At 39.6% G+C, this 15,523-nt stretch overlaps 1 protein-coding gene across 2 annotated transcripts in view; it reads right to left on the bottom strand.

The window, feature by feature from the left end:
* LHFPL3 (LHFPL tetraspan subfamily member 3) overlaps positions 1-15,523 on the bottom strand; it is a 601,760-nt gene that overhangs the window by 162,692 nt on the left and 423,545 nt on the right. For both annotated transcript variants that reach the window (XM_060414675.1, XM_042249191.2), the window contains exon 2: positions 2,533-2,769. In XM_060414675.1, the coding sequence (XP_060270658.1) occupies positions 2,533-2,769 (237 nt within the window). The remainder of the gene's footprint in view (positions 1-2,532; positions 2,770-15,523) is intronic.

Raw genomic sequence — 15,523 nt, 5'->3', positions numbered from 1 at the left:
CTAAACCTTATATTGGTTTATTTTAATCTTCTTTCCCATTAAAGCTTTTACTAAGGCGTTTCCAACATATTGAGTTGAAAATAATACTTTCTTTAATAAAGACCTAGATGGAAGGGATCAGACATCCACATTTAATTGAATCAACTGGAAGGAAAGATTCATCTTAAAAACTGTTTATTATTATTCTGTAATCCTGTTCCTTCCTGAGGAATGAATTCAGGAATTGTCAGATTCTCATAATAAGAGATTATGAGTTAGAATTCTCAGTAGTCAAGTGAAAACTTTCCTGGTTTTGCTATTTTTTCCTTCTTGTTATATGTGGTCAAAGAGTACCTGGAAAGTTAAAGGTTCTTAATGTAACTTTGATTTGTACAGTGAATAAATAGCATTCTGAGTGGTGGTCAGAAACAAGCATTTGCAGAACAAAGTAGTATTTTTAAAAATTCATTCTCTAGGGAAAGTTATTCTAATGTTAAGTTATCTTTCCCATGAAATTTGAAGTGAAGTTAACAGGACAAATACCCATGTACAAACAACAAGTCCCAAAGACAATAGCCAAGGGCACCAAATTAATGAGCACATGTGAAAGCACTTTAAATCTGCAACAGGCTTTATTAGTGTGATTACCATCTTCATCCTTTTTACGTAGAATAGGCAACTTTGAGAGGGAAGTAGTTGTGTTTTTAGGAAGTTCAGCACTATTTCCTTACGAAAGGATTATTTTTGTGTTTAGAATATTTTTGATAGACCTGAGTAAACCATTATGTTTTCTGTCTATAAATGAGGGAGATAAAGGGCTCATGGGTGACTGCTGCTCTCCTGGACCTCTCTATTTATCTCTTTACAGTTCATGGTTTACCAGCATAAAGAGTGATGCTCTAAACATAAAGCTTACTACACTATCATTACATGTGACATTCATGTAGGTGCTAACGTGCGCTTATATTTGAGGCAGTAAAGAGTTTTGAAGTAAACGCTACTCAAAACAAACAATTTCATAATTCAAGGATAGATTTAGTTCTTCATTAGGGAAAAAAGCTAGAAGGCTGCGCCTCTTAATTGAAGGTGGCTCCAAAGTATTAAATATAAAGATAAAACAGTTTAAGGAAACTAAGGCTTTCACAAAACAGAGACAGTAAAATTCTATCCCAAGAAATTGGTTTAGAAATCTAGAAAGAAAATTAAAAGATTCATCTTGAATAATGACTTGTTACCTCTTATTAGGATACTATAATATTCATATATCATTCACTAGTCAATGTCCCATCCTCTATTCTAGTTTGTGTGTGTGTGTGTGTGTTTCAGAAGGCATTTTCTCTTTGAAAAGAAATTTGAGGACTTTGATTACCCAGATAACACATTTGAAATTCATCTAATTAAGCAAATACTTAAATAGTTTACTCTAACTATTTGGGGTATCTCTACCTCTTTTGGAGAGACCGAGTCTAAATTCAAACATAGTGAGTAGCTTTGTAAAGATGCTTATAGATGATTCTCAAAGATTCCCCAGGCATTTATTTAACTTACTATTTAGCCAAGTAGATAATACTCTCCTCTCTCTATATACATATATATATATATGCTGCTGCTGCTGCTGCTAAGTCGCTTCAGTCATGTCCAACTCTGTGCGATACCAGAGACAGCAGCCCACCAGGCTCCCTCGTCCCTGGGATTCTCTAGGCAAGAACACTGGAGTGGGTTGCCATTTCCTTCTCCAATGCATGAAAGTGAAAAGTGAAAGTGAAGTTCCCCAGTTGTGTCTGACTCCTAGTGACCCTGTGGAGTACAGCCTACCAGGCTCCTCCGTCCATGGGATTTTCCAGGCAAGAGTACTGGAGTGGGTTGCCATTGCCTTCTCCAAAATGTATATATATATATTTATGTTGCATCATAGCCGTGAACTCAGAGAGGGAAGGAAAAAGAAACTGGAAAAAGTATTGAAATATAATGGACTCAGAGAGCCTCAGAAAGGTAAATGCAAAACTACACTATTTTAATTGTGCGAATGTCTTGAGTTATGCTTGAGAAAGTCTAAACTAGACACCATGAAAAGATGCAGCATCTGCTTGTGCCAAACTCCCAAATCATCCTTTCTCCAACCCTCCACCTCCTTGGTAAACCCTAAGGTTGTACTGTATAGCAGAGAGAATTACATTCAATATCCTGTGATAAACCATAATGGAAAAGAATATGAAAAAGAATGTACACTTTGATGTACAGTAGTTATAAATCAACTATATTTCAATAAAATAGAGTTTTAAAAACATGCACAGTGGATAAATATCAAGGTCCTGCTGTATAGCACAGGGAACCATACTCAGTATTTTATAGTAAACCATGGTGGAAAGGGACATGAAGAAGAATGCAGATACACTGTCTAACTGAATCACTTTGCTGTACAGCAGAAATTAAAATAACATCGTAAATCAACTACTATTTTTTTTAAAAAAGCAGCAAATTAGACCAAGAGGGTATGCTACCAGATGGGACAGGATGGAGAATGCCATGTTTTGTTCCCCAAAGCAATCTTACCTTTGTTTTCTGCCTTCAGTTCCTCTGCCATCAAGCTGTCTTGTCGGTTACCAAGCACGAATGCCAGAAACGAGAGGATGAGGGCATCCAAAATCCCAATGATAGCCAGGATGTAGGCCCAGCGAACTGAACAAGCCCCAAGAGTGTACTTGTCTGTCTTTTCTCCACACATCCGTTTTACTTCATCTGAATCCCAGCCATCAGGGAAAATCATACAGCCAAGCACAAGGCAGGCAGCTTAGAGAGAGGAAAAAAAGAGAAAAAGACTTAACATAAATTTCATTTTAGCAAATATTGCCACCGTGTGTCAAATCGTTGTCCAAATTCTTGATGTGAAGAACAGCATGTCTTACTGCTGTCCAACCCTGAGTGGTTCTCCCCTCCCCACCAGTTAACTTCAAAGCAGCCCATCACTCTGCAATGAAAGGGGCTCTGGGAACACTCTTTACGGTAGGACGGAACATTGAAAGAGAGGCCAAGGTAGGTTGATCAATAAGAAGAAAACTAAAAAAAAAAAAAAAAGTCGAACTGTGGCGTGCATTTGTGAGAAGGCTTCCACTGCAAATAGGCCCACAAGCAATCCTAACACTGCTGCAGCTAAGTTGCTTCAGTCGTGTCTGACTTTGTGCGACCCCATAGATGACAGACCATCAGGCTCCTCTGTCCCTAGGATTCTCCAGGCAAGAACACTGGAGTGGGTTGCCATTTCCTTCTCCAATGCATGAAAGTGAAAAGTGAAAGGGAAGTCACTCAGTTGTGTCCGACTCTTAGCGACCCCATGGACTGCAGCCCACCAGGCTCCTCCGTCCATGGGATATTCCAGGCAAGAGTACTGGAATGGGGTGCCATTGCCTTCTCCCAATCCTAACACTGCAAGATGACAATTCAATTCTGGCTTTTAAGAGCTATGACAGCAGTCAGATAAGGGATTAGGTGTGGGATAACATGGAGATACAAGAGCATATATTGACTCTGAGTCACAGTAAAAAATAGTTTCATATTGTGACCAACACACACTATGAAGTTTCTTGAAACTATGCTTACCACATGCAATGCACTCTGATATTTTCTATTCTGTTCTCTGTTCTATTTCATTTTTTAAAAGGTTGAAAATCATGGCAACACAGTGTGGCACTGCAGAGCTTTTATATAATATGTAAATTCAGGTATTTAAGGAGAATGCTTAATACTTGCTCTAGTTCCCAAAAATCACCATGTGAAATACACAAATGCTTTTTAACAAGAATATGTTGATTTGAAGGCTCTCATTGCTACTCTCCTTACATTTAACCAAATTATTTTGGGGTAAGTGGTGACAGTGTTAGGTTATATTCTGAATAGGTGGTTCATCCATTAATTCACTCACTCATTAATTCAACAACCACTTACTGAGTGTCTCTGAAGGAGTACCAGACATAGTTCTTGGCGCTAGGGATACAGGGATCAAGAAGAGAGACATGGCTTATGCTACCATAGACTTAATGTTTTGTTGGAAAGAGGACAAAAAAATGAATAAGCATGCAAATGAAGTAATTTTAAGTTGTAATAAGTAATAGGTAGGAAAGAAACAAAGGGTTTAGAGAACAGAGAGTGGGACCTCCTTCAGAGAAGGTGAACAGGTAACGACTCTTGAGGGGATGATATTTAAGGCCCCAAACAAGCAAAGCACTAGACATGTGAAATGGCAACAGCATGTGCAAAGGCCCTGAAGTTGAAAAGGTGTGTTTGAGAAGCTACCAGGAGATTAGTGATGAGGCTGGAGAAAGTGATTATGTTGAGGCATCCTTGCAGGCTATCCATTTGCGGGGCATGTAACTAAAGAAAACTATGATGGCACAACCAAGTTAAGAGTTCTGTGATTGTCAGAGGCAGACAGTCCCGAGGCTGGCAAGAGGAAGTTGCGTATAGTTCTTGCCTCACTGCTATTTACTGAACAAGCCAGAAGTAGACAATTACTTTTTTATCTTAACAGAAGCACAGGTCTACAAGGCAGGTCTAGAGAAGACAGATACCAAGGTGGGTAACAATTAGGAAGATAGCCTGGGAGAACTCTGCTTTAGAGCTCCTTTTGATTTTACAGAATGACAGTTCAGAACTTCAGGTCACACTTGGTTGCTCGTTTTTCTTTGCCCACGTCCCAGATATTAACATGCTTGCCTTATCTATCTGTGCTGTATCTCTATATACATGCACCTACTTTAAGCCTTTGTTATCTCTCAAAGGGAACCCTAACTTCCCTCTGGCTTCTGTTTGCCTTCACTCTATTTCAGATCAGACACTACTGCTCATACTCAAAATGTCATGCTGGTTCCCACTGGTGCTGAAGAACACTTAAACACTCAGCCAGGCGTTCGAGGCTCCACGGCCCAGCCCCTAGTTGTTTCCAGTCCTCCTCCCCTCTATACTCTCCACTTCTCGTGGGCTGTAATATGCATGATTGCCTGTCTACGCACCAAGTTTTGGGATTTCTGTTTTCTCTTTTGCCTAGATTATTTGCCACTGTTGCTGCTAAGTCACTTCAGTCGTGTCTGACTCTGTGCGACCCCATAGATGGCAGCCCATCAGGCTCCCCTGTACCTGGGATTTTCCAGGCAAGAGTACTGGAGTGGGATGCCATCGCCTTCTCCGATAAAACATACTACTTTAACCATTTTTAACTGTGCAGTTCAGTGGCACTAAGTACATTCACATTGTTGTGCAACTCTCACCATCATCCTTCTCCTGTGTTTTTCACCTTCCTTAACCGAACTCTGTCCCTGACCCCCTGGCATCTATCAATGTGCTGTCTGACCTAAGTATTTAACTACTCTAGGTAACTTGCACAAGTGGAATCTAAGAGTACTTGTCTGCACCTAATGTATGTGTTGTGCTTAGTTGCTCAGTCGTGTCTGACTCTTTGCGACCCCATGGACTGCAGCCCGCCAGGCTTTCTGTCCATGGGGATTCTCCAGGCAAGAATACTGGAGTGGGTTGCCATGCCCCACTCCAAGGGATCTTCCCAACCCAGGGATCAAACCCAGGTCTCCCACACTGCAGGTGGATTCCTTATTGTCTGAGCACCAGGGAAGCACACCTAATGTATACTGGAAAGCATTTTTAGGGTTAACTTCATGTCCTACAAACATACTGCACCTTCTCCTCCCCACCCTGTACTCTACAGGAGGCCCTCACCAGCCATCTACTTCACGCATAGTAGTGTGCACATGTCAACCCCACTCTCCCAATCCATCCCACTCCCCTCTCCCCTTGGTGTCCATACGTTTTTTCTCTGTGTCTGTTTTTTTTTTTTTCCTGCTCTGCAAATAGATTTACCTGTATCATTCTTCTAGATTCCACATATGTGTTAACATACAAATAGCTCACGCAGCTCAATATCAAAAAAACAATTAAAAAAATGTGTAGAAGACCTAAATAGATTTTTTTCCAAAGAGGACAGACAGATGGCAAAAAGGAAAATGAAAAGATATTCAACACCACTAATCATTAGAGAAATGCAAATCAAAACTCAATGAGGGGACTTCCCTGATGGTCCAGTGGCTGGGACTTAACACTCCCAATGCAAGGGGCCCAGGTTCCATTCCTGGTCGGGGATCTAGATCCCACATGTCACAACTGAGACCTGGTGCAGCCAAATTAAATAAGTACTAAAAAGAAACCTACAATGAAGTACCACCTCACACTGATCAGAATGGCCATCATCAAAAACATATTTACAAACAATAAATACTGGGGAGGGTGTGGAGAAAAGAGAATGCTCTCACACTGCTGGTGGGAATGTAAAGTGATATAGCCACTATGGAGGACAGTATGGAGATTTCTTAAAAAAAAAACTAAAAGTAAAACTACCATGAGATGGTTGGATGGTATCATCAACTTAATGGACATGAGTTTGAGCAAACCCTGGGAGACAGTGAAAGACAGGGATGCCTGGGGCTGCAGTCCATAGGGTTGCAGAGTCGGACACAACTGAGCAACTGAACAACAAATAACTTAGCAATTTCACTCAAATATTTTTTAATTAATTTATTTTTTATTGAAGGATAATTGCTTTACAGAATTTTGCTGTTTTCTGTCCAATCTCAAAATTTCACTTGAATATTTAACATTCAGTCAAAAGCAATGTTCTTCACAAAGCAAACCATCTCAAATTCTTCTTGACCTACGCTGTTGCCCTTCTCTAAACTCACATAGCTATTGACTGCATTGATCTTAAACATTTTGTTTTTACAAGCATTGTCTCAATCACAGACTATAAACTTTCTAAGGAAAGACTCCTGGGTTAAGTCATATTTATAGCACCTAAATCAGTACCTTGTACAGACTGGCATTAAAATACTTTTGAATGGGAAAGTGAATAAAGGAATAATCAAATTATAGCACCTAGACAGTATACTCTAAAAAATACAGTTTATAAGTCAATATCACAACTACCAAAGGTCACAAATCTCATTAAATATGGATTCATATTTCAGTGGCATTTAACAAACAATTTTGTTATAACTAGACAACAGATTACAAGTGCTTGGGAGATTAGAAAAAAGTGAAGCTAATGATTTGAAAAATATTTCAAACTCCCATTCCTTCTGTAGTTTCTAGCATTTGGTACCAACATGCTCTCCAGGGCATTTCTAGTAGTAATCATTTTTGTATTTTAAAAATATGTGGTTTCCACGAGTGAAAATTCAGTTTATTTGCAAAGGCCCAGATTTTAAAATACAAACTATACTTCAGAAAAACACCTCCAAGGAAGCTACATTACTCGGAATATCTTTTAAAATATCCTAATTGGTTTTTAACAATTTTTATCAATGAGACAATTACTTTCTTATAAGAAAAAGAGGAAAATTAAAAAAATTAATGAATGGGAATTACTTGGAGAATGGTAACTTGTAGTTTTAGCTAAACTTAACAGACATCACCAAGTGACCCAGGCTCAGGCAGGGTGTTGGATATTATGGGTTAATTTTGCTAGAACAGGATGTTTGTGGAATGCTGAAATCAACAAAGACATCTTTTCTAAAGGTCTTTCTGCACTGAAGGTAGACTGTCTTAGAAGCTTCCATTTCTAGAAACTCTGAATATCATACTGGGATAAAAAGAGCAAAGATAGAATTCATACTCTGAAGCTAAAACCACAGGAGAATATGAGTGGCAATTCATTATTCCCCATCTTCAAAGTATATGATTTTCTTAATCAAATTTTAAGTAAAGAACCTGGGAAAACAGAGACTATATAATATACTGTTGTGCTTCATTTTATACAATTGCTATTCTCCTGAAAGTAACAAAAATACAATTTTTGAAATGCAATTTTCATTTTCCATCTAGTTTAAGCAAGTTGGCTATTCAGAGAAATCTTAAGATAAAACCTGGGCTGATAAGGTTGGGTTTTGGCCTCCCAGGGTCGGGGGAAGGGCTTAGGTCCCCCCACCCCACCCCACAGGTGTGTCCTTCAGGCCATGGAGCACTAGGATTTGTACTGGATTCTCTAACCTTTTCTTGTTGGCTCTCTCTTAAAGTGAAAGGTCTGATCTTTTAAAAAATTTGTCTGGTTTGAAAATCTGAATGGTTATATAGTAGGATAATAAAACGAGATTCAACTGCATTTAAAAGCTTTTAAAACTCTGTAAGTGAAGTCTGTGATTAAAATCCAATTTTTACAGAAATAAATCCTATCTTTTTGAAGCTGCACTTCTACTTCAAATGGCCACTGAATAGCAAATTTTATCTTCTGACGATGTATTATTAAATACACATCTTCTCATCCTATCTGAACTTCCCCAAATTGGCTGTTTTATTTTTGAAAGGTAAATCTCCCTCAAATTACAGTGTATTAAAGATTAATTTAAACCATTAAGATAGTTTGGGCTCTATTGGTTTCTTTAGAAAGCTATGGGTATCACATTCTGCATTGATGCACTGATGCTATTATAAGTCCTGCTTCCTGGCATTCTATTAACCAGAACCTTACCAACCTGCACAATTTGAGAGCTGCTGGAAACTAACAGCTATTTGTAATCTTGACTAAGAAGCACTTACAAGATCCTAGGCTAATGTCTCAATAAATGAAAGATTAAATAACATTCCTCTTGGTTCTATAATTAATTATTTCTAATTCTTAACAAATTGATCATGTTGTATGATGCACCACCATCATGACACTAAACATTAGCGTATACTGGCACCAGAACATTTGATTAATTTGGACATGCGATTTCCTGACTGGGAGGGATAGTGGAGAATTAGTTCCAACTGGGCTGGTATCCAAAAACGGGTTTCTTATTAGGATGTCACCTAGGAAATGACTAAGTTACTTGCAGTTATATATTTCTTCATTTTGGCAGCAGGTTTTCCGGAGGTGTATCACAGAATATTCTTGAATGTTAAAGAGAAACAAGAGCTCACAAGCTGGGGGTGAGCAGAGAAGAATGATGAAAAGAAACCCACGTTACTGAATGCTGCCATGACATCTTCTAATCTGGAATATACAATCAAGGCACCTTTGTGAAGGCAGGACTGTTGATTTCAGTTTTAAGCGTACTCCAAATAGTGAGGAAGCATTCACATTCTAAAAGGGACCTCTGTGTAGAGGCTACTGCTGCCCACAATGGGTCCTTCTGAAATAGTACATAAACAACTAGTGGTTCCCTAGAGCCACTAATTGCTCTGGCATTTTTCTTTGCCAAAGAGCTGAATTTAACCTCTGTGAAAGAAACCGCCTCAGAAAAATCCACAAATGTTTTTAATTGAGTCTTTCTCCAAAGGGAAATGAAGCAAGAGGGAAAAAGCAATAGAGGGGTCTATGATTTGGGTCACTTTGGCCTGCTGATATTGCTGGACCAACTATCCAATCAGGACTTTCAACACTGCAAACCTGAGAATTGCTTATTTTTTGGACAGGAAGGGAAAGTCTAATTCACTCTTTTAAAAGTTTATGCACTGGTGCACAGAAAGCATGATAAATTGCCTCATGTTGCTGAAGCACTCAAGGGGAACGCAGTGAAAAAAAAACGAACCTGCACTCTCTTAACTCTATCAATTATTGAGGCATACAGTAATTGAAGAAACTGATGCCAGCAGAGCTGCCAGGCTATGGAGGGGGGACTTTTACACGAGGACTGTTACTCTACACACCTGCTAGAGGAGAGGCAGATCATTCCTACAGTTTCTTCATTAGCACATGGTCAACAGAACCGAACTTCTGTATGAACCATAGTATTCACACATCTGGAAAAGGTCCTGTATTTATAGCTCAGTTTATCTCTGGAGAACTGAGTTGCTAGACAATCCAGGACATGAAATACCGTGGTTTAGAGTCCAGTGGAGAAAACAAAACTTTCTCTTGATCAGTTCTGATTTTAAACCTACTATAATTTTGTGGCATTTAACTTTGGGTCGTAACACAAAAAGATAACAACATTCCTTAGAAAGGGGAGAAAGACAAAATGTAAATAAACAATGGGCTCTCAAAAGAAGAGTATTAGAAAGTTGTGTGTGATGGAGAGAGGAGTTTCTCTATGCAGGTGCTCAGCCCTAATTGCCCCAGTAAAGGGAGCCATCCATTCACCTGTACCCTGGGCTCAGTCACCTGTGGAACCTACACCACGGGGTTGAATCAGAAAGAGGAGAATCAGGAGTCCACCCCCAACCTCTGCACTGGGAACCAAGGGGTGGAGAAACTGCTTTTCTGAAATAGGATACCAGACAAGAGGAAAAACATTTAACTAAGTACAATGCAGCTTGCTACTTTTGCTCAAATTTTGAGGGTTACTAGCCAGATATAATATAAACCAGAATGTAGGACTTAAAAATACAATGCAGTTCTGATCTCTAGAATGCCAGCAGATGGCTTTTGATGTCTATCTTGGATCCAGTCAGACTCTGTGAAATCTTACTATGACATAGTTAATAACAGTATGCACCATAATAATTACTAACATTATATGAACATCACTGATGGGGTACACTGCACATACATCATCTAATTCTCAAGTAAAGCTAAGACAAACACAAGAGCATTACTTCCTGGCTTCTCTAATTTCCAGAAAGAGGGATTTTCCCTGAAATATCCTTGGCTTCTTATCCCATTCTTTCTTCCTTCCCATGGAGATGAAGCGACTTCCCCAAGGAATACCTGAAGCATTACTGGCTGTACCAGCCCAGCCTTTCCTCTACTTACCTTAGGAGCAGTTTGCCCTCATGAAGCATATATTCCACTCCTCTGTGCTGTACATTTTATACAGGGTGAACCTGATTTTCCAGTGTTGCCCAGGAGTAGGAAGATGACTATGCTTAATTCTGAGGTTGCAAATTAGGGAGTCCTTTTGGCTCGGAGACTCAGAGTCATTTCTTCAGTCATCATCAGTCATTTCTTCTTTCTCACATAAAGGGCATATTTGGCTTGCATCTGACAGCTCCCCTCTCTCTCAGTTGGTTCAGAGCTTGAGAGTGTCCCATAGTTCTGGAGGCTGGAAGTCTGAGATCAGAGCACCAGCATGGTGGGTTTGGTTGGCACCCTTTTCTGAGTTACAGAGAGCTGACTTCTCTTTGGATCCTCCCTCACACACAGTGGAAAGGGAGCTAGCAAGCTCTGTGGCCTCTTCTACAAGTGAATCATGGGGGCTCCACCCTCAGAACCTAATTACCTTCCAAAGGCCCCACCTGCTAATATCATCACACTGGGATTTGGGTTTCAACCTATAAATCTTAGGGAGGCATAAACATTCAGTCCTTTGCAGAGCAGAAACAGAGGGTTGTCATTCATTGCTTCTCTACCAACCCCAGCATTATTTTGTTTTTTACATATAGGAAAAAAGGAAGCTGAAGCACAGAAATTCCATATAGCTTGCTCAAAGTCATACAAAGCCCTCAAGTGGTGGAACAGGATTTGAACTCAGATAGTCCAGTATTCTTGTCTAGACAATCCTGTGGACAGAGGAGCCTGGTGGGCTGCTGTCCACAGGGTCGCACAGAGTCGGACACGACTGAAGCGACTTAGCATGCATGCATGCATTGGAGAAGGAAATGGCAACCCACTCCAGAATTCTTGCCTGGAGAATCCCAGGGACAGAGGAGCCTGGTGAGCTGCTGTCTATGGGGTCGCACAGAGTCGGACACGACTGAAGTGATTTAGCAGCAGCAGCAGCAGTCTAGCTTTGGAATCTATGCTTTTAACACCATATACCCTATCATCTTTTATTTATCAACAATAATGATGCATATGAAATTATTTTATCTTAGAGTTTAAGATTTCAGTTTTTTCTTTTTTTTTTTCAGCCACCCAGCAGGGCATATGGGATCTTAGTTCCTTGACCACAGATGGAACCTGTACCCTCTGCAGTGGAAGCGCAGAGTCTTTACCATCAGACTACAAAGGCAGTCCCCAAATTACTTCAGAGTATTGTTTTTTCTTAAAATGAGAACACTTATAGAATCTTGGCAGTGCTTATTGTTTATAATTAGACATTTATTTTTGAGTACAAGAACTGCTAAAATGATGCTTAGAAACTGCTAGCTTTTATATGAATATTTTTTTTTGTTTATGCCAGTATTTCACCTAATCAGAATTTTACCTTTTATGTAGTGCCAAGAACATTAATTATAAATTCTAAATGTGTGAAATTGGAATTGAGATTAATTATAAATAAATATATGTATATTTTGGTTTTATACACATTTCACAAAAAATGCATCCTTTTTGTTTGTTTGTTTTGGCTTGATATTTTGAGTGAGTTTTTGGCTTGATATTTTGAGTTAGTTTTTGGCTTGGTATTTTAAGTTGGCTTCATGTAAGCCAAACATTTTCTGTGTTCTTAAAAGGCATATATTCCTTTAGCTTCCTTCAGGGCTCAGAGGTTAAAGCGGCTGCCTGGAATGTGGGAGACCTGGGTTCGATCCCTGGGTTGGGAAGATCTCCTGGAGAAGGAAATGGCAACCCACTCCAGTACTCTTGCCTGGAGAATCCCATGGATGGAGGAGCCTCGTGGGAGAGTCCATGGGGTCGCAAAGAGTCAGACACAACTGAGTGACTTCACTTAATAATATATTCCTTTTAAGAGTATACATGTGTTTATGTGTATACATAACTAAGAACATATGTATCTTGTTCATTTATATATGGCTACATATATGTAGAATAATTTCGGCTTCAGGTACAAATACAGACATGAATCAATCCAGTTCTGTTTAAATTTCTGTGAAGCTTTGTTTAAGTAACTCTCTGGGTGTCAACAGACACATTGTTTTAATGAACATTTCAATCAAAAGGATACCAAACATGCTGGCAGGTCACAAACTTGTCTGAAAAATTGCAGGAGAGCTCTTGACTCAGGCAACATTTTCAAGTGCTAAAATCTATATTGCATTTCAGACACAGGATCTTAATAGAGGAAAATATCATCTTTTTCCACAACCATATGAACCATACACCAATCACCGTCCTCCGAGCAAAATCTGCTTCAGCCATGATAACACCCAAAGCAGAGACCAATGATTATCTTGCCGGCACTTTTCCAAGTGGCTCTTTGTGCTGAGCTACTTTATTTGTAAAACAGGGAGCCCTGGTCTAGATGACTGAGTGGTTATCTGCTATTTACCTTATATCATTCGTATATAGGAATACATTTGTATTCACCTGATGCTCCATGCATACACACATGATGGGAAATAACCGCATTTGCAGAAGCGATTCCTGAGTGGACTCAATGTGACACCCTCACTCTCTGCCCTAACTTGGGAAAAGTTGCCATTGGCTGGAGACAAAGTCAGGAATCTCATGCCAATCCAGCTTGCAACACTTTATTTCTCAGTAAAAGGGGTAAACTTAGGAGCAACTGAATTCCTTGTCAGTGAGGAGGAGCTCTCCCAAGCCTGCTAGACTCCCTGGAAACCATGTGCCTATTTGTATACACTTTCCTGAAACAGAGTTTGGCACCAATATAGCTTTAAGGTGGTGAGCTTTTCTTTCACACAGCCTGACTACTTTTTATTTTATTCTCCTGAAATAACATTTGAATGCTTTAGAAACTTCAACGGGCAAAAATCAATTGTTCAAAGGAAACATATGGGAAAACTACGACATACTAAAGATGTTAAGCAGTGGAACCAAGCTTGAGCAAGATGGGTGCTTTCCTAACCATCCTGTGTAAGGAAGGCTCTTACTTTCAAGGAGGCATCAGATACATGTTATTGATAGGCTCCCAGATTATGAATTTTTCACAGCTTAGCAGATATTTCTTCCATCCTCTTTCCCTGTTTTTCTCCCCCACCTCTTTACTCTCTGTCCTTTTTTATATCTATATCAATATTAATATCCATATTGATCTATAGAGATCTCCATCTGCTTCATTCCTGGTGCGTACACAGCTTAAGAACAGTCATATAACTGATAGAGTGCTGTCACCCTCTTTGCAGAAAGGGCTTGTAACATCACTAAGGACAGACATGATATAGTCTAGGCACTGAATTATTTTTTCACCATGTTGAAAAAGGCAGAACAGCAGAATGGGGCTCTGAATCTGGATAACAAAATTTTCGAACTGACTGTACCTGACATCTATTCTGTTCCTCCTTAGTGGCACTTCCTCTCTTCCATCCCCTCGCCCTTCGGATGCTTAAGATCAAGGTAATGTGGATTCTGAGGAATTCTTTATTACATCTAAAACAAAAAAAAACTGCTAAAGAAAAAGACAACTATGGTAAATTGTTTGAGTTCCTTTTTTTTGGTTCTTTATTTCTTGTTCCCTTTCCCCATTAGATTTTCCTTGGGGGGAAAAAAAAAAAAGCCTTTTAAAGGCTTCCATTCTTTTGCTCTGTCTCTGAAACAATTTATTAGACTTGGGGAAATTCTGTGAGATATGTCAGGCTTTAACCAATCTATAGTAAAATCTTTCAGTTATTTATATATTTGTGAAGAATGCTTATGATTTAGAACAAGAAACTGGATTCAGAGAAACCAAATTGGAATTGGCAGTAGGTATCAAAAAAAGAATAGGAGAAAAACAGGTCAAGGGAGGGTGAAACAAGTCAGCGTGTTAAATGTTCTGTCAAAAGATTTTCACACATCTTTCAACTTCAAATTCTGAAAGCCAGAAGTTTGTAGATAAAACCTTGACCGTTATGACATTTGAAGAACAATGCCTGAATCAGAACAATGCCTGCCCTTGACTAAAACAAAGTGTAACCCAGTTTTAACTTGCCAGAAGGTGGTTTTGCTTTGAACTCAGGTGCCAGAATGGCCCGAGGCAGGGCTGTGTGAAAGTCTGGAACCTCAGTGAGTAGCTTGGGCTTTTGCTCTCTGCCCTTGGGGATCATTCTTCCTCTCAGGGTTCAATACTTTCACCTTTTAACCACCACCCCAGGTTCCTGCTTGGGGGTTAAAAAACCTATTGTGATTCATTTGCCACTCTCATAACCAAGACTGGGGTATGCTGACAGAATTACAGGACTATGATGATCTAAAGTATTTTGAATTTTGAGATGATGGCCACATGAATTACTGATAAACTCTGCTAGTTAGAAACATTTCATTAAGTGATAGGATGGTAGACTTATTTCAAGATGTTTCACTAAAGAATTTCTTTGTTCTGCTTTCACTTAAAAAAAAAAAAACCCCAATATCTTAATCCAGAATACCAGTTTTCTATTTGACCAGACAGAGTAGGGGCTATCAATTTTTGTTAGAGATAAATAAATGACCAGGGGAAGAGCTTAAAATTCCTGAAAGGAAACAGAACAGTCTAGAGCTGACATGATCTGGGCTCGGGTCCTGGTCCGAACTTACCTTGAGCCCAGCTCTAGGCCAATACGTTGGCCATGTGATGCGAAGAACTGACTCACTGGAAAATGACCCTGATGCTGGGAAAGACTGAAGGCAGGAGAAGGGGACGACAGAGGATGAGATGATTGGCTGGCATCACCGACTCGATGGACATGAGTTTGAGCAAGCTCTGGGAGTTGGTGATAGACAGGGAAGCCTGGCGTGCTGCAGTCC

This window comes from Ovis aries, chromosome 4 (genome assembly GCF_016772045.2).
Source record: "Ovis aries strain OAR_USU_Benz2616 breed Rambouillet chromosome 4, ARS-UI_Ramb_v3.0, whole genome shotgun sequence".
Classification (NCBI taxonomy): Eukaryota; Metazoa; Chordata; class Mammalia; order Artiodactyla; family Bovidae; genus Ovis; species Ovis aries.
Note: the sequence above shows the minus strand (reverse complement) of the source record. Positions and strands in the feature narration are given on the sequence as shown.